Raw genomic sequence first — 26,727 nt, forward strand, 5'->3', positions numbered from 1 at the left:
GGATGTGAGAGGAAGGTTCTTTACGCAGAGAGTTGTGGGGGTATGGAACGCGGTACCGAGGAGGGTGGTGGAGGCAGGAACGTTGGACTCGTTTAAGTTTCAGTTAGACAGACACATGAGTGAAACGAGGATGGAGGGTTATAGTAGGGGCTATTAAATAAGGTCAGAACCTCGGGAGGCACCGGAAATGCAGACTTGTAAGTTAACGTTTTTGTCTTTTTATTCCGCAGGTGGAGGTCCACCTCGTTGTCAAATGAGGGGCATGCACACGGTGGGTCGTGCGTGGGCTGCTCTTGGAGGTTCCGGGAGTGGCCTAGTACTTCGTGTTGGTGTGTGTGCTTGATCGTGGACCGGTAGATGGGCGCCGCAACAGCTCGGTGACTAGCACTGCTGGCTGTGCAGATACGTGGATTTGGGCCTGTGTCTGTGGGAGTTTGCGCATTCTCCCTGTGGTTGCGTGGGTTTCCTCCGGGCGCTCCGGTTTCCTCCCACACCCCAAAGATGTGCTCTTAGGCTGATTGGTTTACTAAATTGACACTTTTCTCCCCTGAATCTGGCTAAGTTAGGGGTTCCATTCGTAGACACGCAGGGTAGAATAGGTGTAGGGTGATGCGGCGGCGCGGGCTCGTTGGGCCGAAGGGCCTGTTTCCCGTGCTGGGTTGTTCTTTGTTCTTTGTTTCTACAATAGTGGGCAGTTTATGCTCCTCTAAGACTTCTGTGAGTTTGTCATAGGTTTTAATTCTACTGGCTTCACTGGATGGACTAAATTTTGTAGTAACGTAAAAATTTTGCATCCTACTAAACTGAAAAATGTTACAACCTTTAGGTACTTGATTTGTTTGGAGGTAGTATTGGAACATGTATGAAGAAAGATTCTCAAGCAAGTTGCTCAATTCTTGTCAAAAACATTCAAGGTGCTACCTTTTCATGACTTTTTTTGTTATCGGCTCCCGGGTTTTAGACTTTCTTTAGTTTTCCCCCTCTACCTCACAGAATGCAATAAAGTACCTTGCTTAACTATGTCACAGTTTCCCTTTTCTTGAAACTTTCACTTTTTTACAAGGAGTAGCTTCTCTTTTACGATCCCACAATCTCTGCTCCCGCAGCCCGTTTTGCTTCATCATGTGTAAGGTCTCTGCAGCTTTGATTACTCTTGCTTACTCACAGTTTGTTTCTTTCTGAACCTTTTTGTACTGCATCGGAGGTTCTTTTCCATGCTTTTGATCGACCTTTCAACCTGAAATGTTGAATTTCATTTTCTTTGAATCTGGTCAAGAAAGTTTTTTTTCCTTTGACTCTCGTTGCCAATTTCTTGTTAAACATTGACCAGTAGCTACCACAAAGGGAAAAGTAATGAATGCCGCTCTCATGGGTTGTAGTTAAACACAATGCAGGTTTATTAACAAGGTGTTGCTTATTTCAGGTCTAGGATGGATGCAAAAGCATGCAAATCCCTCTGCTTATGTCACTACAGATCACATGATGTTATTACCAGAAGACCTGAAACCACTTTAAATACATAACAGTGACTTTTAAGTCCCAATGCTGTTGCAATGGGTTCTGCATAGTAATGAAGGTGACACAACACACTCTCTGAATGTGTTGATAAGTTTCTTGCTTCAGGTCAAATGTCAGCGAAGGGTAGTTCAAGGGACAGTCAATTTTAGTCATTCAGTTAGTCAGAAGCAAGTGAAAAGCTGTAACTGTTACCTCTGAGGAGTTGGGGGCTAAGTGAAGCCCCAGGAACCTGCAGTAGCTCTGTGCAGAAGAAGTCTGTTGGTTGCTAAGAAGGCAGCGGAAGGTCACTGGCTGTGTGCTGTTGAGGGGGCTAGGGCAGAGAAGTGCAGGATAGCCCACAAGCGGTATTTGCTTAGTACAAGAGGATTGAAGCTCAGAAAAAAACAAGGAATAGTGGTCTGCTCAGAGTAACTAAAGATCTGGAATTGTGCCACTGGTTAGATTCTAGAAAGAAGACTGGAAATCCCTAAAATATGAAGCAAAGTTTTAAAGAATGAGCTCATAACGGACTAGCCCTTTTAAGTCAGTTTGAGGAAGTGGAGAGAATTCAAAGACATGGTCTTCAAACGTGGAAATTGGAAACACTTGTGATAAAGACAACTTTCAGTGAGATTGCTGGACCCATGTCTGAGTGGGTTCTTGAAACATCAAAGGACTTTGTCTTGCTTGCATCTGTGATTTATTCTGCAGTGTGATATGACTGACTAGTTTGCCTGGTAATTCATATGTACTTCATGTTAACTTAGAACATTAGGAAGGTGTGTATAATAGACTAACTTTATATAGTTAAACTTATTGTGTTCAAATCTGTGGAATCTTGTGGCTTTGTTCCATAAGCAGGTTCCTTTACTACTTCAAATAAAATGTTTTTGGTCCCTAACTGGACCTTCTCCCGTGACCAGTTGTCTGGCCAAGGGCTGTAACACCCTCTTAATATATTTCCTTATGACAGATGTTAAACTAACTTCCTTCCATAAATAGAGGAGTCAAATTTGCTCTTCTCTAATCTGATATGACCTTTCCAAAATCTAGGGAATATTGGAAAATTAAAATCCATGCATCTTCAGCCATTTCTTTTCAGGCACTTAGATGAAGTCCATCAGGATCTGGGGACCTGTCAGTTTTCAGTTCTAATAATTTTCTTAGTACTCATTCCCTGCTAATTGTAATTGTTTTATGTTCCTCCCTCCCATTCACCTTCTAATTCACAATTATTCCTGGGATGTTAGTTATATCCTTTGCAATCAAGACACAAATAAAATATCTGATAATTCATCCATCATTTCCTTATTTTCAGATATTAATTCCTCAGGCTCTCTTTCTAAATGATTCTAATTGTTCCCTTTTTGTGTTATGTTGTTCGTCCATCTTCGTCTATGAGGACCTCAACCATTAGTCATTTTGGGGCTGGATGCAATGTGTCCGAAAATGACTGATCAGGCCAATTTGGGCATGGAATGTCCTGGCACATATTGGACAGACTTGTGTAGGCACTGTAGTTGTTGCTCTGGTGGCTCTAGACTTGTGCAGCTTGCGCTTAAGTTGTGCTTCAGCAACGCACCTTGCTTTGGTAAGCTTGACAGCCCTTGGGGATTAGACAGCGCCAGGTAGGGCGGTTTTGTGCCAGTGTTTCCCAGGTGATCATGTCTATGTCAAGCGACTTCAGGGAGGCCGTGAGTGTGTCTTTGTAGCGTTTCTTCTATCCTCCATGCGAGTGTCTTCCAGCAGAGCGTTGCCCAAAAAGGAACTGCTTGGGTATGCGCATACAGATGACGTAACCTGCCCACCGTGTCTGCGCTCTCATCAGCAGTGTGTGGGCTGATGGTAGGCTTGCTCTAGAGAGAACTTCAGTGTCTGGTACTTTGTCTTGCCATCTGATGTGTAATATTCTGCGAAGACAAGTCATGTGGAAATGATTGAGTTGTCTTGCATGCCTTCGATACACAGTCCATGTTTCACAGGCATACAGGGGGGTAGTTAGTACCATGGTGCCGTAGACCTTCAGTTTTGTTGCTGGGCTGATTCGTCGATGTTCCCATACAGTGGAGTGCAGTCTATGGAAAGCAGAACTTGCCTTTGCTACTCTGCAGTTAACTTCTGTATCAATAGTCACTGCTTGGGAGAGGGTGCTGCCAAGATAAGTGAACTGGTCCACTGCCTGTAGTTTCTGCCCTTTGATTGTGATTATGGGTTCTGTGTACGGTGCACGAGGAGCAGGCTGGTGCATGACTTCAGTCTTTTTAATGTTGATGGTGAGTCCAAAGTTGTCACAAGCCGTGGAAAATTTGTCCATACTGACTTGCATCTCTGGCTGTGAGCCAGTATACAGGGTGCAGTCATCGGCAAAGATGAAGTCTCTCAGAACAGTCTCCTTCATTTTGGTAATAGCTTGAAGTCTCCTCAAGTTGAAGAGCTTCCCATCCATTCTGTACTTGAGGCTGATTCCAGCAACACTGTCCTGGAAGGCATCATTTGGCATGGCAGTAAACATCAAAGAGCACACAGCCCTGTTTGACGCCATTGGTGACTGGGAATGCCTCAGAGGATTCTCCGTCATCCAGTACTCTGGCCATCGTGGAACTGGCGTACCATCTGAATGAATTTGTTGGGGGGGCAGCTGAACTTTGACATGATCCTCCACAGGCATTGTCAGCTGACAGTGTCGAAAGCTTTTGCGAGGTCAACAAAGGTTGCGTAGAGCTCGCGATTCTGCTCCTGACACTTCTGAAGTTGGCACGCAGCAAAAATCATGTCAAAGGTCCTGTGATCTTTGAGGAAGCCACACTGTGACTCTGGAAGCAGGCCCAGCTCCAGATGAGTGACCAGACGATTGAGCAGGACTCTTCCAGGGGTTTCTCCTGTGATGGAGAGCAGGGAGATTCCTCTGTGGTTGTTGCATACTTGCCAGTTGCCCTTCCTCTTGTAGAGGTGTACGATGGAAGCATCTTTAAGTTCCTGAGGAATGGATCCTTGCTTCCAAAAGGACCGGAACAACTCAGTGAGCTTCTCGATAAGTGCAGGACCAGTAGCTTTGTAAATCTCTGCTGCCCCTAACAGCTTTCGTGACTTCGGCTACTACCAGTGGGTTGATACTGACCTGGGGAATCTTGTCTCTTGCCTCATCGTTAATAGATGACGGTCGGTTGAGGACAGCTTCAAAGTGTTCAGCCCTTTCTGTAATGAGAGTTGTACCATCTGTACTCAGGAGCGGGGAGCTCCCGAGAGATTGAGGTCCGTAGAGAGAGTTGAGGGCTTCGTAGAACTGTTTCAAGTCATTTATGTCAGCATATCCCTGTATTTCATCTGCTTTGGCATCAGCCAGGCATCCTGCATTTTACGCAGTTTATTCTGGACTGTCCTGCAAGCACTAGTAAAAGCATTTTTCTTGGCAGCTGATCATGGGTCGTTCTGACAGGCCTGATGAAGACGGTGCTTTTTAACAAGTAGAGCCTGTATCTCTTCATCATTCTCATTGAACCAGTCATGCTGCTTGCGGGTAGAGGGCCCGAGCATCTTCAGTGCAGATGAACGGACAGCATCCCTGAAGCGTTCTTAGTCGTCCTTGGCGCTGCCTGCGAGGTGTAGGTCAGCAAGCTTGATTTCTAAGACTTCAGTCAGTGCTGAAGGTATGCTGGGGTTCTTTAGCTTGGCTGCATTGATTCTTTTCATAACCTTGCTTCCTTGTGGTCGCCTCTTGGGTCTGATGTGGAGCCTCATTTTGGAGACAGTGAGCCTATGATCTGTCCAGCAGTCAGCACCACGCATGTCATTGGTCACTCTGACATCCTGCCTGTCTTTTCTCCTGACAATGACATAGTCAATAAGATGCCAATGCTTAGAGTGGGGGTGCATCCAGGAAGTGTTGTTACGGGTTGGTAGACGAAAGGTTGTGTTGGTGATGAGGAGGTTGTGTGTTGCACGAGTCTTCATTAAGGGTAGGCTGTTGCTGTTACCTTTGCCCACTCCATGCCTCCCAGTGACTCCCTGCCAGATTGCAGAGTCACACCCTACTCTCGCATTGAAATCGGCAAGCAAGATCAGTTTGTCGGTACTGCTCACTGCTGATAGTGTGTCTAGTTTTACGTGGAACTTGTCTTTCATCTCGTCCGGTTGTTCATTTGTGGGGGCATAAGCGTTGATCAGGGTGGCTTGACTTCTGTTCTGTAGCGGAAGCTGTAATGTCATAAGCCAGTCGTTCACACCCTTGGGTAGACTAGCAAGTTTCCGAACAAGGTGACTCCTAACGGCGAATCCAACTCCAGCATTGTGACGCTCATCGCTGCCATGACCGCTCCAGTTTCAGTCAACTGACCCAAGTTGGCAAGACGAGTTTCACTCAGAACTGCAATGTCAGTGTTGTATCTTGCAAGCTCTCTGGCAACTAAGGCTGTTCTTCTCTCTGGTCTGTCTGCTGTAGGGTTGTCCAAAAGCATGCACACGTTCCAAGTGCCAGTGGTGAGTGGTGTCACTTTGTGTTTTACTTTGTTTGTTCGACCGCAAGATGGGATCCCTGCCAGCCACGGTAAACTGGCCAGGGTGTAGTGAAGCAGGCAATGTTTAGGGCACCTTTTCTAGCCCCTTCCTCATTCTAAGGAGATGAGCAGCGCATCCCTGAAGAGGACTGCTCAGTCGTCCAGGTAGACACCAAGTTTCACTGCTACTTTGGTCAGCGGAAAACAACCATTAGACCTGAGCTACCTGTGCGCAGGTCCGTGACTACAGCTCCCAGTGTATCCGCGTTTGCTGCTTTGTCGCTCGCCCATCACCACAGGACTTCAAAGGTTGAACAGGATGATGATGATGTTGTCGATACTAGTGTTTGATTTGGATTAAAGTGAGGGAGAGTTGCGCACCGTCAGCCTCTCTCTCTCTTCCCAATTCCCATCTGGATCCAGTGGCAAGACAAGAGTCAAGACGCTGGAGATGGGACTAGGCACAGTGGATGACCAGGACGTCTTCTGTATCTTGTCCTGCTCTTTGCGTTCCACGACGCTTGCAGAGACCGCCTTCTTGGCCGTTGGACCTCCCATTGGTCTCGTCGCTCAATCTGCCAGAGTCTGTCTTCACCTGTTGAGATCGACATCTCCCTATCTCACTGAGGGTTGAGACCCATTGGCTACCCTCACCTGATTTAGCTGGCTTGTTGAAGCCGTTGCCCGGGGTGTGGCCACTGTTGCATGCAAACAGCTATGGGGAGCCAGGTGAAAGATGAGTGCCAGGTGGGAACAAAGGGTGGACAAACCGCCCTGGAAAGGACATGACATGTTCCCCCACCAGAGGTACCACCCCTCTCTGATACCCCATACACCCTTTTTAAATACTTACTATCTGTTTTTATAGATTGAGCTTGTTTTCTGTTGTATTCTATTTTCTCCAATCTCTATTAATCTTATAGCCATTCTTTGCTTTCTTCATATTCTGTCCAATCTTTTGACCTGTCGCTCATCTTTGCAAAATTGTATGCTTTTTCTTTTTCCCAGACAGAAGACAGGAAGGAAAATGTATCTATATATGTTGACCTCGTTGCTCTATATTTTTTAAATGAACCCTGAGTAGCCATGATTCATTCCAAAGGAATTTCTAACCTTCAGAAACCAGAAGGACTTCACTATCTTTCAGGAGGTATGAGTGACCTCTATGGCAGCAGAATATCAAGTTCCAAAGAACTGCACCAACTGCCTTTACGTTTCTACGACCAAGGTCCACATAACAGATGTCAGCACAGGACAAAAAGGAGCCTGTCTCCTCGATTAAGCATTTCAAAATTCCAGATCTAGGAGAATAGACTCTTTGTCCAACACCCAGGAGAAGAAGTGGGAGGTATTTCACATGACTTCTCCAAGCTGGAACCATCTAAGAGGTAACAGCAAAAAAAAACACTCTGTTCAGGTAAATTGCCTGGCCCTCATCTACACTGTGACCCACTAGAACATTGGAATGTCTGTGTCTATGCCTTCAAGACTAATTCATTTCTACGTGTCTTTTCCAATTGTGAACATCCTTGCTTCTGGAAAGGCAGGTCACCTGCAACAGTTAGCCAGATAATGCCATTGGTCTCCTGATTCTAGATCTTGGACCCACCAGAAACTATAACTCTTACTTTTATCTTGGTCTTGCCCTGTAGCCCTTTTCCTTCTTTTATTGTCTGTGTATGAAAAGGGGCGAACATTGAAAAACCGCCTCCCCCATTTTGTGTGTTTAAAGTTAATCAACCCTCTTATTTTGCCTTATCTTGTGTTTGCTGTGGAATTATTAATAAAGAATTAGATCACACCAAACTGAAGGGTTGGGGAAAATACACTACTACATATGAAGAATTCAGAAATTAAAATTACATTTCTGTTTATGCGCGGTATTGAGGAGCGAAATCGGAGCTGTTTTAAATTAATCCCCCTCCTGTCCATAACACTTCTAATTTGATACTATTTTTAAATCCTTAGTCAGCCAAGGATGGTGCATTCTTCCCTCGGAGTCATATTTTCTCATTGGAATGTGTCTTTCCTGAGTATTCTGAAATATCTTCTTAAATTTCTGTCACTGCATCTCTCCTGACTTATCCCTTAACCTAATTTCCTAGTCCATTTTAGCCAGCTCTGTGTTTATGCCTTGTTGTTGCCCTTATTTAAGTTTAAAATGCTAGCCTTAGGTCTTTGCCTTTCTCCCTCAAACTGACTGTGAAATTCAATCCTATTCTGACCACTGCCACCTAGCAGTGCCTTTATTCTGGTTTATTTATTAATCCTGTCTCATTTTGCATTATGTGGAGATGCCGGCGTTGGACTGGGGTAATCATGGTAAGAAATCTCACAACAGCAGGTTGAAGTCCAACAGATTTATTTGGTAGCGAACGCCACTAGCTTTTAGGGGCTCTGCCCCTTCGTCAGATCACCTAAAAAGAAAAGTCATATAAACCAGATCTAGTATAGCCTGCAGTCTGGTTGGCTCTACCATATGCTGCTCTAAGAAACTTTCCCAAAAACACTCAATTAAGTCATCATGTAGGCTACCTATGCCAATCTGACTCATGCAATCCATATGTAGATTAAAATTATCCTTGAATGTGACTCTATCTTTCCCACAAGCCCTCATTATTTTTTCCTGTATATCCCACCCTCAGTGTGTGACTTTCAGGGTGCCTATAAACCATTCTCACAAGAGACTTATTCACTTAACCATTTCTCATCTCTACTCAAACTGATTTTTCTACTTGATTTCCAGAATTAAGGTTATCTCTATTATAGCATTGTCATCCTTAATTAACAGAGCTACCCCTTCATCTTTGCCTGGCTTCCTTTCAGGCTGTAGTCTGCCAGCTCCTAAGTGAGGTCATCAGTCACTTCCTTAAGGGCAAGTCTTTAACCTCAGAAGCCAACACAGGCCTGTGTTGGGAACTGAGGAAGCTGTGAATTCCTTAGTATAGATGCACCATGGCACCGCCGTGGAAAACATGCACTTTCATGCAGGAACACCTTGTTGTGGTCCTACACCAACTGGACATTCAATGAGTGGAGTAGCTTTCTCTTCATGTAAGTATCCAGCTGATGAACTGGTACCATTGTAGTGATGTGTGTGCAGTCTACAACTCCCTATACTTGAGGGAAACCGGCTATGTCTGGGAAGCCCTTGACCCTCTGCATCTGTGATGACATATTGTTGGGAAGGTTTATGTGCTTCCCCCACCTGATCAAAGAATGTATCTGTGATGGTGGTTGTGCACTTGTGGGCATCTGATTGAGAATTGACAGAGAGGCCTGCAGCAGGCCCCTGGAACAATTGGGTGAAATAAAAATTGAGAGCCCCTGTTGCCTTCATTGTGACAGACAAGGCATGAAGATCTGTTGATTGTGATGCCAGAGAGGTGATTGCAGAGCCTCTGGCTCTGATCTTCAGGTCGTCGTTGGTCTCAGGTATAGTACCGGAAGATTGGAGGATAGCGAATGTTGCCCCATTGTTTAAGAAGGGGAACAGAGACCTCCCCGGGAATTATAGACCGGTGAGTCTTACTTCTGTTGTGGGCAAGGTTTTAGAAAAAATTATTAGGGATAGGATTTATAGTTATTTGGAGAGTAATGAATTGATTGGAGATAGTCAGCATGGTTTTGTAGCGGGTAGGTCGTGCCTTACTAACCTTATTGAGTTTTTTGAGAAAGTGACCAAAGAGGTGGATGGGGGAAAGGCAGTTGACGTGGTATATATGGATTTTAGTAAGGCGTTTGATAAGGTTCACCATGGTAGGCTTCTGCAGAAAATGCGGATGTATGGGATTGAGGGTAATCTAGGAAATTGGATCAGGAATTGGCTAGCAGATAGGAGACAGAGGGTGGTGGTTGATGGTAAATATTTGTCATGGAGTTCAGTTAGAGTGGTGTGCCTCAGGGATCTGTTTTGGGGCCACTGCTGTTTGTAATTTTTATAAATGATCTGGATGAGGGTATAGTTGGGTGGATTAGTAAATTTGCTGATGACACCAAAGTCGGAGGTGTGGTAGATAGTGAGGAAGGGTGTCGTGGTTTGCAGGGTGACTTAGACAGGTTGCAGAGCTGGGCCGAGAGGTGGCAGATGGAGTTTAATGCAGAGAAGTGTGAGGTTATTCACTTTGGTAGGAATAACAGATGTGTCGAGTATAGGGCTAACGGGAGGACTCTGAATAGTGTGGATGAACAGAGGGATCTAGGTGTATGTGTACATAGATCCCTGAAAGTAGGGAATCAAGTAGATAAGGTTGTTAAGAAGGCATACGGTGTCTTGGCGTTTATTGGTAGGGGGATTGAATTTAGGAGTCGCAGCGTCATGATGCAACTGTACACAACTCTGGTGCGGCCGCACTTGGAGTATTGTGTGCAGTTCTGGTCCCTACATTATAGGAAGGATGTGGAGGCTTTGGAGAGGGTGCAGAGGAGGTTTACCAGGATGTTGCCTGGTATGGAGGGGAGGTCCTATGAGGAGAGACCGAGGGATTTGGGGTTGTTTTCGCTAGAAAGAAGGCAGCTAAGAGGGGATCTTATTGAAACATGTAAGATGATTAGAGGTTTAGATAGGGTGGATAGTGATAGCCTTTTTCCTCGGATGGAGAAAGCTAGCACGAGGGGGCATGGCTTTAAATTAAGGGGGGGTAGTTATAGGACGGATGTCAGGGGTAAGTTCTTTACCCAGAGGGTGGTGAGGGATTGGAATGCCCTGCCTGCTGCAGTTGTAAATGCGCCTAGTTTGGGGGCGTTTAAGAGATCCGTGGATAGGTTTATGGACGAAAAGGGATTGGTTTAGGTTAGAGGGTCATTGCTTTTTAACTGGTCGGCGCAACATCGTGGGCCGAAGGGCCTGTTCTGCGCTGTAATGTTCTATGTTCTACGTTCTATGTTCTAGATCTCATTGTACCATGGCGCATATCACTGCAAACATTCCTTAGTTTTCTCACCGCTTGCAATGATACTGGCATTGAATTGCCATGGGCATGAGACTGATTTTAATACTCATTTTTCTACTTTAAATATTCTGGTGAGCCTAGGACTCAATCATCCGGGCTCACTTGCCTTAATGTCCTCACCGCCTAGGATCACATATGGTCCCCCACCAGTGGGGACCTGATGTGATGGCCTTGCCAATGAATGAGACAGGAGACCATTGAAGCCTCCTGGGTGGTTGGGGACAAGGGTTTGCAATGCCAAGTGGGCACCCTGGCACTGTTCATCAGGCACTGAGCAGAGCCAAAGGGAAAGGGTGGGACCTGAAGGCAGCGGGCCTGAAGGGGAGGCAGGGCATGGGGAACTGCACACTGTCTATTGGCCGCGTTGGGCGGGGGGGGGGGGGGGGGTGGTGGTGGTGGTGGTGAGGAATGGAGGTGGTGAACAGCCGGGGAGGGGGGGGGAGAGGAAGTTGTTTGTATTATCGAGGGGATGTGGGGGGGGGGGTGACATTTTGTTTTTCACCACTGAAATTTTCATGAAGGGAGGCCAGCATTATTCAATTCCACAATGAATACTGCATTATAAAACTTTGTGAAAATGTCACTCCAGGGATTTCAGTCGCCGCTATGGTTACAAAAAACTATCTAATTCAAACAGCTAAGATTATGTTTCAGGGCGCAATAGTGCATCTGGCAATCAGCAGCGTGCTTCCCGGCGTGGACAGACTCTGTGCATTCCCCTTACTGGCGAGAATCACACTTTGCCTCATTTTTATTTCTAAGTGTCAAGATTTGTTTTTTTTTGTCTCGCCGAAAAAAATTGGTTTGAAACTGTCCAATTTTCACGCTCGTTTAATACCTAAAATTCTTTGGGTAAAATTGCCCCCTACATCTTCTTCTACAATAGTTCTCAATCACATGAAGATATAACCATCTGATTTAGTGGGCCCTTACCTTGGGTAATATTTAAAGAACCTTGGGTCATTCTTAAAGGTCCTCCTTCTTGTGGCATTCTGAGTTGGCTCAATGAATTAATGGAAAGACTCGTACAGTCCTTGAATCCTTTTAAAGCTTCAAAAGAGTAAGGTTTATTATCATGTCATACGAATAGCTTTTTGGCATCTTATAGAAACATTTCCTAACGACTACCCGAAGTTCACTTGAATTAGTACTTATAGAGAAAGTTGAGAACTATATTTGATTTGTTACTGTCTCCAGAGCTTCAGAGATAGTGGAGCATCAACAACAATCTCATGTTGCTAAACCAAAAGTGAGGGCAAAACAAAATTCATTTCAAAAAGCAGATCGAGTGTTAGTGCGTAATTGTGCCACGAGTAAGGAATGGGTGCCAGCTGTAGTTTTAATGAAAATGGGTCCAATTTCTTACATGGTTCAAACTGACGATGAACTAATTGGTGATGCGATGTGATGAATTGTCATCTTGAAATGATTTCATAGAAATGTAAAAGATAGGAGCAGGAGGAGGTCATTTGACCCTTTGAGCCTACTCTGTCATTCATCACGGTCATGGCTGATCATCCAACTCAACAGCTTAATCCTACTTTCTCTCCATAACCTTTGATCCTCTTCACCCCAAGTGCCATATCTAGCCGCCTCTTGAATACATTCATTGTTTTGGTTTCAACTACTACTTGCGCTAATGAATTCCACAGGCTCACCACTCTTTGGGTGAAGAAATGTCTCCTCATCTCTGTCCTAAATGGTCTACCCCAAATCCTCAGACCCCTGGTTCTGGACTCCTCCACCATCGGGGACATCCTCCCTGCATGTACCCAGTCTAGTCCTGTTAGAATTTTTTAAGTTTCTTTTGAGATCCCTCCCCCTGCCCCCACTGCATTTGTCTGAACTCCAGTGAAAACAATCCTAACCTTGTCAATTTCTTCTCATACATCAGGCTGCCATCTCCGGAATCAGCCTGGTAAACCTTTGCCACATCCCTTGAGAGAAAGAACATTCTTCCCCAGAAAAGAAGACCAAAACTGCATACAATATTCTAGGTGTGGCTTCACCAAGGCCCTGTATATTTGCAACAACACCTCCCTGCTCCTGTACTCAATCTTTCGCAATGAAGGCCAACAAACTATGTGCCTTCTTTAGCACCTGCTTCACCTGCATGCTTACCTTCAGTGACTGGTGCAAAAGGACACTCAGGTCCCACTGCGCATACTCCTCTCTCATTTTACAGCCATTCAGGTAGTAATCTGCTTTCTTGTTTTTGCTTCCAAAATTAATAACTTTACATTTAATCAAATTATATTGTATCTGCCATTGATTTGCCCACTCATCCAACCTGTCCAGATCATGCTGAAGCATCCTCGTCATAGCTCACTCTCCCACCCAACTTGGTATTGTTAGCGCAAGTGGGCGAAAGGACCACTACGGACTCAGGGTGAAGTTCAATAATGGCACAGCTTTATTTTCTTTACGTCGACGGAGAAGCACAGTCAGGACATACAATTGGACTGTCCTGAAAGTGCTCTAAAGACTCCCCCACAAGGGGCTACAGTTATACCTGAACTTCGCGTTTCAAATGCTAATCCTGTATTTTCAGTATTTGACTTCAGCCATCCTGTTTCGATGTTTTCGAGTGTTGGAGCAATTGTTTTAAGTGTGTGTTAATCGTTTTTGTCTGGTTGGTTATCAATGGTCTAGAATCTCTAGGGTTTGAACCATAGGTGTGTTATTGATCTCAAGAGGCTTGAAGGGCCAGGGACGTTTCCTTAACTGTGTTAATTTTAGGTGTCTCCATGGGTTGGGCATCTTGAGGGGAATTGCTTGGTAGAGCAGACGCAGCACGGTTTCGTTAAAGGGAAGTCGTGTCTGACAAATTTACTGGAGTTCTATGAGGATGTGTCTAGGGCGGTGGATAGAGGAGAGCCGGTGGATGTGGTTTCTTGATTTTCAGAAGGCGTTTGACAAGGTACCTCACAAGAGGTTATTGCAGAAGGTCAGGGGACATGGAGTTGGGGGTAGGGTGTTAGCGTGGATAGGGGATTGGTTGTCAAATAGGAGGCAGAGAGTGGGGGTCAATGGGTGCTATTCGGATTGGCGGTTGGTGACTAGTGGAGTGCCCCAGGGGTCGGTGCTGGGGCCTCAGCTATTTACCATTTATATAGATGATCTGGAGGAGGGAACCGAGTGTATGGTGTCGAAATTTGCTGATGACACCAAGATTGGTGGAACGGCAAATTGTGCGGAGGGTGTGGAGAGTCTACAGAAGGATCTAGATAGGCTGGGCGAATGGACCAGGAAATGGCAAATGGAATTTAATGTTGGCAAGTGCGAGGTGGTCCACTTTGGTAGGAATAATGGTAGGAAGGATTATTACTTACATGGAGAAAAACTGCAGCAGGCGACAGTGCAGAGGGACCTCGGGGTCCTTGTGCGTGAGTCGCAAAAACCCAGCTTGCAGGTGCAGCAGGTGGTCAGGAAGGCTAATGGGATGCTGGCCTTCATCGCGAGGGGGATTGAATATAAAAGTAGGGAGGTCTTGCTGCAGCTGTATAGGGCATTGGTGAGGCCGCAGCTGGAGTACTGTGTGCAGTTTTGGGCGCCGTACTTACGCAAGGATATTTTGGCCTTGGAGGGAATGCAGAGGAGGTTTACTAGGCTGATGCCGGAGTTGAGGGGGTTGAGCTATGAGGAGAGGCTGAATAAGCTAGGCTTGTACTCGTTAGCGTTTAGAAGAATGAGGGGAGATCTCATTGAGACTTATAAGATGATGAATGGGATGAATAGGATAGAGGTGGAGAGACTCTTCCCGCTCAGGAAGGATAGTAGGACTAGGGGGCACAGCCTCAAGATAAAGGGGGGGCGGTTTAGAACGGAGTTGAGGAAGAATTTCTTCACTCAAAGGGGGTGAATCTCTGGAATTCTCTGCCCATTGAAGTAGTGGAGGCTACCTCGCTAAATATTTTTAAGACGCGGGTTGATGGGTTTTTGATAAGAGAGGGGATTAAGGGTTATGGGGAGAAGGCGGGAATGTGGAACTGAGCCACGACAGATCAGCCATGATCTTATTGAATGGTGGGGCAGGCTCGAAGGGCTTGATGGCCTACTCCTGCTCCTATTTCTTATGTTCTTATGTTTGACTGGTTTAGAAGTGCTGATTTTGATGGGGTGGGGATGTGTTCTTTAATTTAGTTCCTGTAGGTGCCATCCTGTGCAATTTCCCTTATGTGCTAGCCCTCATTTGCATTCTAAAAGCATGCTCTTGCCTACTGATCAGTGTCTGTTACTTTGTGATTTTAGTGGAGGGCTCTGAGAATAGCTTTAGTTTGCTTCCATTTTGTGTGCCCAATTTCATAAAATTTGTTTTCCGATAACATTATCATTTGCAAACTTTGTGATTTTACAATTTGTTCCCTCATTCAAATCATTAATTCATATTGTGAATAGCTGGGGTCCTAGCACCAATCTTTGTGGACCCCGCCAGTTACTTAGTTTCTCCAAATTATCACTAGAAGAACCAACTTCTTTAGTCCTTAGTGTTGTGAAAACTACTATGGAAGATTGAATTGAATCTGATCATTGTGCCTATAACACTTTCTTATGGGAGAATGATGCAAAATTAGTTCCAAGAGAAAAAGTTCTACTGAAGTTCCAGATAATAATTCTAGGGTCAAGGACAGCCAAATTTCTGAATGTCGTATACAGTCAAAAAGTAGTAGATGTCCTCCTGATTGACTTTCTCATTGACTGTGTATAATGATTAATGATGCATGGTACTGTCAAGAGTATTATTGATCCTATGATTAAAGGTTTAGGCGAGAAGTATTCTTCAAGGGTCCTTTTTGTACCAGGTTTGGCAGGGTGGATAAGACTTTGTAATAGAGTGAAGGTTTTTCATCCCTATTACACTCAGCAAAGTTGCTATTTTAATTTCATCTGGTATCCTGTTTGCAGCAAGGTAATATTGAAATCTCTCTTTGTAGGTACCCCATGATTCCACAGTCTCAACATATGGTTTCATAGCACCCCCTTTTCCCTTCATCATGTTGCCTGTTCTTAAGTTGTAGTACTTTCTTTAACTTTCCCCCCCTCCTAATTTATTTTCTTTTTCAATCGAATTTGTATTATTTCTGTTGTTGTTTCTTTGAAAAGAAATTCTGATTTGAACTGTAACTTTAACAATTTTTCTTCCTTTACAAACACCAAACTGTCTTAAAACCAGCGGATTTTAGCTGTAATTCTGCTTCATCTTGGTTACTATCGCGTTATTTATTTTTCTGTTTGAGCAGTTCCTTTTCCAAAAGCAGGTTTCTCTTTCTCTCCCTCTCTCTCACACTGAGTCCAAGGACCCGATGAGCAGCCTGCCACATATGGAGGCACAGCTGGAAAAGACTCCCCAGCTTTTGTAAGTAAATTTGTTTTTACACAGCTTTCTCCCTTATTTTCTTACTTTGCTTGTTTGCTGCAATGTTTTAAGCCTGCCAGTTGTTTTAATCGACTAGTATTGCCATCAATGCACTAGCTGAATTTTTTTTCTTACCTCCAACTTGCTAAGGGCTCCCAGCGTTGCAATCAAGTAGAAAAAAAACTAGAACAGTTGGAATTTTTTTATCCATTTTAAAATTAATGAACATCTTAGCAAAAGTTACAAACCCTTTTCAAATGGCCAGATTTATCACACTTCAATTGGTGGTGGAGTGGTCTGCTGTAAACTGACCCATGACTTGAGGTCCAAGTCTGAATTGTTTCTCCTGACTATTTTTATTGGAAAACCATTGCCAGTTTTATCTAAAACTGGTCTTTGTCAATGATCTTGCTGGAAAACATTAGAAGAGAAAATGCTGGAAAATCTCAGCAGGTCTGGCAGCATCTATAAAGGGAGAAAAGTGCTGACTTCTCAAGTTATGATGACCCTTGTCAAAGCTCCTGAGTCTATGCTGTCCCGAGAACTCCAATCTGAAACAGAAATGGTACTTTTTGTCTTTGGTTTTTTTTGCAGATCTCACAAAGTTTAGTCAATAGCAACATTGGTGTGGCCTCTGCCTCTTCCTTCCACACATGCAGGAATATTAAAACATTTATCTGTTAAATAGTGTATGTATCTGCATGTAATTTAGTTTCTTGTTGACTTTCAGTCAGAAGCTGGAGGTTTAGGTGGAAATTGTTGTTTGCAATTATAAATTTGGTTGAACTTCTGTATATTTTCTCTTCAGTAAAATTGCATTAACATACGCAGTAGCAGGACTTGATATTTTGAGATTCAAGTTGTGAAAGTGGTGTTACCTAGATTAAAAACAAGCCACGTTTTGCTGCCATCTTAAATAACTGAAGGTTTGAAATTGAAATTTAGTAAAATACTTTTGTTAATGAGGTGTGTGCACTAAGATTGTCAGTGATAAGCACTGAACTGTATTTCTGATTGTGACATGCCCCATTATGAGAATGTGTGCTGATGGCCATGTGGTGGAGCTTGAATATAATTTTCAGAGCAGGTTACTCTTAGCTGTTCCAAATATTTTATTTCCAACTTATAAATTTACTAAATGACATCAGGATTGCTTTTAGCTAGCTAGAAGCTGCTGCATGATCATAAGCATCTTTCAATCAAGCTCCAATTGATACCATATCCATGACTGCTAGAAGAACAATCCTGATATGGTTCTAAATGTTGATACTCAAGACAAATTAAGTATTTTATAGGTTTGCCTTCATTCTTGGAAAGATAAAGAAAAAAAGATTTGTATTTATTTAGCACTTTTTGCCATCATTGAACGTCACAAAGCCCTTGATAGCCAATGAAATGTTTGTGAAGTATAGTTGCTCTTATAAAGTAAGAAACATAACAATCAATTTATACACAGTAAACCTCCCAAACAGCCATGTGATAATATCCAGGTAAGCTATTTTTATGATGCTGATTGAGGGATAAATATCGGCCAGGACACAGATATAATTTTCCTGCTTTTCTTCAAAATAGTGCCATGGAATCTTTGATCTCCACTTAAGCAGGCAAATTGGGCCTTGGTTTAACACCTTATTGGAAAGTCAGCAACTCTAACCATACAGCATTTCTCAGTGCTGCATGGGAGAGTCAGCCTTGATTTTTATGCTCAAACTCAAGTGGGACTTCAACCTGGAACCTGATGACTCAGATCCAGATTAATAATCCAGATTATTACTTACGTGGAGAAAAACTGCAGCAGGCGACAGTGCAGAGGGACCTCGGGGTCCTTGTGCATGAGTCGCAAAAACCCAGCTTGCAGGTGCAGCAGGTGGTCAGGAAGGTGAATGGGATGCTGGCCTTCATCGTGAGGGGGATTGAATATAAAAGTAGGGAGGTCTTGCTGCGGCTGTATAGGGCGTTGGTGAGGCCGCAGCTGGAGTACTGTGTGCAGTTTTGGGCACCGTACTTACGCAAGGATATTTTAGCCTTGGAGGGAGTGCAGGGGAGGTTTACTAGGCTGATTCTGGAGTTGAGGGGGTTGAGCTATGAGGAGAGGCTAAATACATTAGGCTTGTACTCGTTAGAGTTTAGAAGAATGAGGGGAGATCTCATTGAGACGTATGAGATGATGAATGGGATGGATAGGATAGAGGTGGAGAGACTCTTCCCGCTCAGAAAGGATAGTAGGACTAGGGGGCATAGCCTCAAGATAAAGGGGGGGGCGGTTTAGAACAGAGTTGAGGAGGAACTTCTTCACTCAAAGGGTGGTGAATCTCTGGAATTCTCTGCCTGTTGAAGTGGTGGAGGCTACCTCGCTAAATATTTTTAAGAAGCGGGTTGATGGGTTTTTGATAAGAGAGGGGATTAAGGGTTATGGGGAGAGGGCGGGAATGTGGAACTGAGCCACGACAGATCAGCCATGATCTTATTGAATGGTGGGGCAGGCTCGAAGGGCTAGTTGGCCTACTCCTGCTCCTATTTCTTATGTTCTTATCCAAAAGTACTACCAACTGATCCAAAATAAACAACCAACAGAGGTCTAGAAGTGGAGGTTTGGGTGGGATAGAGGGGGTGGGTCTAAATGCAAAGTAGTTCATTTCAGTTCCTTGCTCCAGGTCAAAATGATTCAGCATTGATGCAGCTCTTAGGGCATTCTGTGAATATGAGATCATATGCTTCTGCCCCATCTGTTGGCAAGTTTCTCATAATACTTGTATATGCATGCTCAGCAGAAAATCATCAACCTAGGTTATTTTTCTTAGGTGTATGGAAGATGCATATCATTAGAAGAATGAAGAATACCCTCCAAGGTAGGTAGTTTCTGTTATTCACCCATCATTCAAAAACACAGATACTGAACCATTCTGCTGCAGCTGAAATGCTCTGGTACAGCGTGTTTGGCATGTGCTGTAGGAAAATGATATTTTAAAATTTTAGTTTCAATTCAACTTCAAAATTTTAGAAGACATTTTTACGTGTATTCAATAGACCCTTGATGTGCTTACTACATGTGAATATATTAAACATTCTATAATTTCAAAGTTTGGTCTGGACTACTTTTAGCTAGTTAAATTTATATACTATAATAATTGTATATCTTTTAGAATATGTAGCTGTTACCAACTTGTGTTTTCCAACAAGGGAACAGAGAAACCAAACCAGTATCCAATTAAATCTGTATACAGGTCAGTGGCTCTAAAGAGTAGACCCAACTTCTGTATTGGTAAATTCAGGATATAAAGCAAGTAATTTGATGCACAGGTTTTGAAAATACTTCACAAAGTTATTAAATTCTGTTCATTGGACACCAGGGTGTGACACATACAATGCATAGTGTCTTGTGAATTCCCTTCTATATTTTGATGTATTTGTGAGTTCTGTTGATATACATTAATCAAAACAATGTTTTATAGAATGATTATATTCCCTTGGTTAGCTGTGACATCTTTTGACACTTGGGTGGGAGAATAATTGTGGCAACTGTATAATAGGTTGGGATTTTGAAGTTCCATTTGTGTTTTGACAAGAATACCAGGAGATGTACATGTCTGTGGCTCCCTATGAAGTGAGATCCTAGAATCTGCTAGAGTATTACATCAAATTTCATGTATTGCTTGCTTTCTTACAGCAACGCTGATATCACTGGCCCAAATTTTGCATTATGAATTACCGTACATTGTTATAATGGACAACAATTTCCAGATTTCTGCACATGTACAATTAAACATGAAAACCTGGAAGCTGCTGCCTAGCTTGCTCTGCTTTTCCACAAGCAATGTTATATTGGTACCTTCATGATAAATTTGGAATTGAAATCCATGTAGAGATGTGAGTTGCTGTACTTACACACCCCATCCTGAAGCATACTTCCGGAAGGCATAGACTGTGATGATACTGGGCTTACGAAATGTATGTATATCATGTTTCTAGTAAGGCGGAGGCGGGGGGTTGTGTGTGTGAATGTTTAGAATTCAGGTCTGTTTTGCAGAGTGCCGATTTGTCTAGCAAAATCTTTAAACTGGCAACTGAGAGCACCAGGATGAATACTCATTTTAGACCTGAAGTGTTTGTTTTAAGCTGAGCTAAAGCATTTATGTTTACTTATGCCTCTCCTGGGGTTTTCAGAGTAGAGTTTTGATTAGATTGATTGACAAGGGGCAGAATCATGTCAGTAATGGGAAGAGCTAAACTTGCAGGTAAAAGCATAGGGGGACAATTGTCCCAGCAGTGCCATTGGCTGGGAGATTCAAGTGGAGGTTGTTTTAGTGAGCTTCCCACTGGGTACCACTACTCCGCAAGTCTGAGTGCCAGAAATCAGCGTGATGCTGTATAGTCAAATGCGCATTTTAATATTATTTACCTTTCATTAGCAGGCCAGGACTGAAGTCTCCTGGCTTGCTATTCTTTTGGGAGAATCCCCCATAGTTTTTCATTCAAGCAGTTATTGCTTGGTTTTGAAAGAAGCAAGATGTGTCTCCCTGTTGCTGTCTTTCTCTAGAGATTGTTTAAAAGCTCCAAAACCTAAGTACAAGCATGTAAACCTGTGTTTTGCTAACTGATCTTTAAAAGAGGGGTTTAAGTCTATAAGAGGAATAGTGCTTGAATTGGAATTCATGGTGATTGGCTAGCAATTAAGACTTGTATCTCGTCATGTTTAATTATTGTTCGATTGTTAAAAGTTAAGCTAATACATTTGTAATAGTTTGATTTGATAAAAGCTTCCTAGTTTGTAGGTAAATTCCTGCCTGGGATCAAGCATCTTATCCTCACATTAATGTCAAAATATAAAGTGGTTGGGGTCTAGCCTGTCTTCATAATATACCTTGTGATTCCTGATCTGGTACCCTATCATAGACAAACACATGGCAGGCATAAAGTTAATGCTGTGAAGCAATGCATTTTGGTAGTGTATGTGAAGAGGCAGTATAAATTGAAAATGTTCATAAGTTCAGTTGCCATTGTATCCATGAATGATAACACCATACTTTTTCAAATAGCTTGAAAATATTGGTAACTATGATTTAATTAAGTGAAAGATAATGGAAAACTCATAATGGGCTGACTCATTGGCCCTGTTGTGCAGTGCATGCATACACAACTTAGGATATTTAATTCCATTAATGCCCAAAGTTTTTTTGCAAATATACTCATTCACCCACTTTCTCCCACTTCTCATAATAAAATTGATTTCAAAGGTGCAACTTGGAAGTTGGAAGCAACTCAAGCTCAATGACTAAATTCCAGTTGCATTTCACCTGAGGAATGCATAAAAGGTAAAATAAAACACCAACTGCTAATTCAAAAGTGCTCTAATTTTGCTTACATAATTTTATTTTGATTGTATTGACCCTTTTGCATTACTGTCAAGTAGATTTCTTCCTGCAATCATAGAATCTTATAATGCAGAAGGAGGCCATTCAGCCCATCGAGTCTACACCGACCACAATCCCACCCAGACCCTATTCCCACAACACCACTAATCTCCTGACACTAGAGTCAATTTATCATGGCCAGTTCACCTAACCTGCACATCTTTGGACTGTAGGACGAAACCTGAGCACCCAGAGGAAACCCAGAGCAGACATAGGGAGAAAGTGCAGCCTCCACACAGTGACCAAGGCTGGAATCGAACCTGGGCCCCTGACGCTGTGAGCCAGCAATGCTAACCACTGTGCCATCGTGCTGCAAAGCAGTACTATTTGAAAATTAAGATCCTGTACAGAGTTAGCTATTTAAAAAAAACATTTGCAGGATGTGAGTGCCGCTGATTGGTTCAGCATTTATTGCCCATCTCTAACTGCCCTCCATTTCAGAGGGCATTTGAGAATCAACAGTACTGTTGTGAATCTGGAGCCACATATCGGCTAGCCCAGATAAAGACGGCAGATTTCCTTCCCTAAAGGACATCAGTGAGCCAGATAGGGTTCTTACGACAATCGACAATGGTTTTATGGTTATCATTAGACTTCTAATTCCAAATTTTTATTGAACTCAAATATCACCATCTGCTGTGGTGAGATTTCCACCTGGGCACCCAGATGTTCTCAGTCTCTGTGTTACTAATCCAGTGATAATACTACTGTGCCACTGCCTTCCCAATTTTAACAGAAGTTGCCAGTGCTACAGTGGCTCAAAGCACAAAAAAGTGTTATTTTAATTTGCATAAATCAACCTGCATCTTGAGTATAGGAAAAGATCTGAGAATCATTCACAGGCACAACTATCTGAATGGCCTTTTGTGTTGAGATTCAATGATTAAGAAAGAAAATGGACTCCAAGCTGAAGAAGGAGAGATTAGAAGTAATAATCAAAATTCGGGGCAGACAGGAGAATCTTGAAGAAGAGCAGTGACCTGCAGAGTGGTTTAGAGAGGAAATTCCTGAGATGAGGAACCAATCATCCATCGAAGTTATAGCCACCTATGGTAGGTGAAGGACCATAGGACAGACACAAGAGACCAATAACAGCAAGAGTGTGAGAGGGACAGCAGGGCCATTAATAGCAAAAGAGTTTAAGAGAAGCAGAGTGTTTAATAGTAAGAGACTGTGAAGAGCAGTGAGACCATTATCAGCGAGAGGCCGTAACAGGAGTAGCGTAGCATGTAATTGCAAGAGGAGCAGTAGGGTCATTAACAATGAAGGAGTGTGAGAGAAGCAAGGCCATTGCCAGCAGAGAGTTCAAGAGGAGCAGTGGGGCCGTTAATAGCGAGAGAGTGTGGGAAGAGTAGCCCAGTCATTAACAGCAGGAAACTGCAAGAGAAGCAGTGGGGCCAACAACAGCAAGAACATGCCAGACTGACAGCGGGGCCATTAACAGTGAGAGGAGTCTGTAAAACACAGCAAGGGGAGAGAGTAATAAGCAAAGTGTGAGACCACGTGGAATAAGGTAAGTGGTGAGTATTTTTCTCTTTTGCCTGTCAATATGGTATCTCATGAATTGTAAGGTTTTGTTCATAGTATCAAAATCTACTAACATTAGTGGTCTCACTCTTTTAAAAGTGATATGGGAAGTGGTGGGAAAATGGAGTTGAGGCCCATAATCAGCATTGTATGGCGAAGAAGATGCATTGTTTCATGCAGTTTACTCTGCTTGTATGTTCTGTTGCAGTTTCGCGCTGTTAACGGCTGCACTACTCTTCTCACTGATAATGGCCCTTTTGCGCTTCTTGCTCTGTTGTTATTAATGGCCCCACTGCTCCTCTTGAACTCTCTGCTGTTAATGGCCTTGCTCCTCTCACGCACTCACTGATAATGACCCTGGTGTTCCTCTTGCAATTTCAGTGTTAATAGATATGCTACTCCTTTCACAGTCTCTCACTGATAATGGCCCCACTGCTCTTCTCACACACACTATTAATGACCCTGCTGCTCTTCTTACACTCTCTTGCTATTAATGGCCTCACTCCTGTTCTCACACATTCTCACTTCTCTCTGTGTGGAGAAAGAGAAGCTTGTAAACAAGGAGATTATTACAGAAATAAAGATGCCATAGAAAGATATAACCACAATAATCATTTTAAATCTTTGAAAGGGGGACAAAGAATCAATATTGCTCAATGCGAGTAGAGGTAATGGACAAGTGGGGAGAGGTGTAGGAAATGACAAGCATGAGATTTGTATACCTGAAATTTATGGAGGATGGGAAACTAGCCAGGAAAGCATTGAAGTAAATGAGGCTGAGGATAATTAAGGCAAATCTGAAAATTTTAGCAGCAGCTAGGCAGAAACAGGCAACATTAGAGGTAGATATAAATGCTGTTCATGAAGGAGGGTGCATTAGAGGTAGATATAAATGCTGTTCATGAAGGAGGGTGCATGGGTCTGGAAGTTAAGTTCAAGCTTGAAGAGGATATAGAGAATGAGAATGGCCTGCTTTAGCTTGAGATGGCGCATGGGAAATCGGATTGAAGTTAGTGGTGGAGATTTGCAGCAAGTACCAAAATAATTTATAGGAAGAAATTATGGTTTGTTTATGAATTTGGACAAGCAATCTGACAGCACAGGGAATGTTAAGCATTTAAGGTTGAATGTAGAGTGGTACAGCTTGGCCTTGACAGCATGTGGAATCTAACCGGCGAATCAAATTTCGATGACAAGAAGCGGGCCAAGGACAAATTATTTCCGAACTCTGGACATTGTACTGTGGCGGTTAGAAGGGAACCCATTGCTAAAATGGCTATAGCTACAATCAGATTTATCAAAAGTGAAACCAAATGTCATGTGTATTTGCGTGTTCTGTGTAAGTGTGGACCTAAATGTACAATATAGCCAGGCATAAATCCATTTATTTCTAGTTCTGATGAGACATAAGTTCTCAGTTTGGCATTTTGTTCTGTTGTAAAAATATATATTTGAGTGCTGTTACTTACTTTCGCTCAATTACTGATTATTTTAGATTTATATCTTGGGCGGTTTTATGGCCAGTGCTTAACTGCTAATGAAAATCCATTCATCCTCTTGTTTCTGTCTTCTGCATCAAATAGGCTTTATAAATAAATCAATTTACTTCCCTCCTCTTGAAAGTGCTGATCCATGGCTGATGTACAGTTGTTTGACCGCGGGCAGCCTCTGCATCATGCCTCTTTATGAAACCTGATAGTATCAATAGGCTAATTGATTATGGAGGACATCACAGTAAAGTCCAGTCCTCACTTGTAGTCCATGTGCACTTTGCAATAATGGTTTCTTATATTAATTTACAGGATGTGGGCATCGCTGGCTAGGCCATTACTTATTGCTCATCCCAATTTGCCTTCAAGAATTGCCTTCATGAGTTGTCTTTTTGAACCTAAACGGTTCAGTGCGGTGTAGGTACATCCACAATGCTGTCAGGGGAGGAAGCGTCAGAATTTTTACCCAGCAACAATGAAGGAACAGCAATATGTTTCTAAGTCAGGATGGTGAATTGGAAGGAAACCTCCATGTGTTGGTGTTCCTAGATATCAGCTGCCCTTCTGTTTCTAGATGTAGTGGTCATGTCTTGGAAGGTGTTATCTAAGGAACATTGCTGAGTTCCTGCAATGCACCCTGTAGGTAGTATGTACTGCTGTGATTGTTCGTTGGTGGTGGAGGCATTGAGTGTTTGTGGAAGGAGTAGCAATCAAACAGGCTGCTTTGTCCTGGATGGTGTCTAGCTTCTTGAGTATTGTTGAAGCTGCACTCATTCAAGCAACTGGAAAGTATTCCATCAAACTCCTAACTTGTAAGCCTTTTAAATGGTGGACAGACTTTGCAGAGTTAGGAGATGAGTTACTTGCCATAGGATTCCTAATCTCTGACCTGCTTTTGCAGCTATAGCATTTATGTGGCAAGTCCAGTTCAGCTTGTGGTCAATGGAAATTCCCAGGATGTTGTTAGTGTGGGATTAGGCAACAGTAATGCCATTGACTGTCAAGGGGCAATGTTTAGATCCTGTCTTGTTGGAGATGGTCATTGCCTGACATGAATAATATTTGCCATTTGTAAGCTCAAGTCTGAATATTGTCCAGGTCTTGTTGCAAATGGCCATGGACGACTACAGTATCTGAGGAGTCGTGAATGGTGCTGAACATTGTGCAAGCATCAACAAACATTCCCATTTCTGACTTATGAGAAAGGGAGGGTCATTGATGGCAGCTGAAGATGGTTAGGCCTAGAACACTACCCTGAGGAACTTTTGCAGCGATGTCCTGAACTGAGATGATCGATCTCCACAATCACTTCCACCTTCCTCTGTGCCAGATTTGATGAACAACAGAGGGTTTTCCCCCAATCCCATTGACTCCAGTTTTCCTAGTACTCCATGATTCCATACTTGATCAAATACGGCTTTGATGTCAAGGGGAGTCGCTCTCACTTCACCTCTGGAATTCAGATCTCCTCCAGAAGGGCTGGGGGCAGAGGAGTAGTGGTATTTAATTGGATTAGTAATCCAGGGTAACACTCTGGGTTTGAATTCCACCATGGCAAATGGTGGAATTCAAATTCAATCTGGAATTGAAAGTCTAATGACAACCACGAAACCATTGTAAGTTGTTGTAAAAACTCACCTGGTGGTTGTCCTTACCTGATCTAGCCTACGTGTGACTCCACATGTGCAACAATGTGGTCAACTCTTGAATGGCCTAGCAAACCACTTAGTTGTATCTGACCACTACAAGGAAAACATGGGTTACTTAAGAAACAGTGGTTACTCTTGTAAGATTTTTCTCTGCTGTATATTGATGCTAACTGGTGGCAAACCAACTACTTTTTTTCTTTGTTGGATTAGACAGTGAGTGACAGGATGCTATTCAACTATGCAATTTTAATTTGTAAAAATAAATTAATCTGGAGGGAATTTTACATGCCTTTTGTGAGGATTGCTATACATTTGCATCAAGAAACAAGGTGAATTCAACATTTGTGTTGAG

General features: G+C 43.1%; 1 protein-coding gene across 15 annotated transcripts in view; it reads left to right on the top strand.

Moving 5' to 3' along the window:
• The window catches only part of magi2a (membrane associated guanylate kinase, WW and PDZ domain containing 2a), a 720,803-nt gene that overhangs the window by 38,150 nt on the left and 655,926 nt on the right, over window positions 1-26,727 (top strand). Inside the window, exon 1 of one of the 15 annotated variants that reach the window (XM_080207430.1) lies at window positions 19,104-19,147. The exons of the other annotated variants lie outside the window; for them this stretch is intronic. Coding sequence (XP_080063556.1) covers window positions 19,111-19,147 — 37 coding nt within the window. The 5' untranslated portion in view covers window positions 19,104-19,110. Of the gene's footprint in view, window positions 1-19,103; window positions 19,148-26,727 lie in introns of those variants that run through there. 15 annotated transcript variants of the gene reach the window in all.

Source organism: Carcharhinus amblyrhynchos, chromosome 19, assembly GCF_965287045.1.
Source record: "Carcharhinus amblyrhynchos chromosome 19, sCarAmb.v2.hapA, whole genome shotgun sequence".
Lineage (NCBI taxonomy): Eukaryota > Metazoa > Chordata > Chondrichthyes > Carcharhiniformes > Carcharhinidae > Carcharhinus > Carcharhinus amblyrhynchos.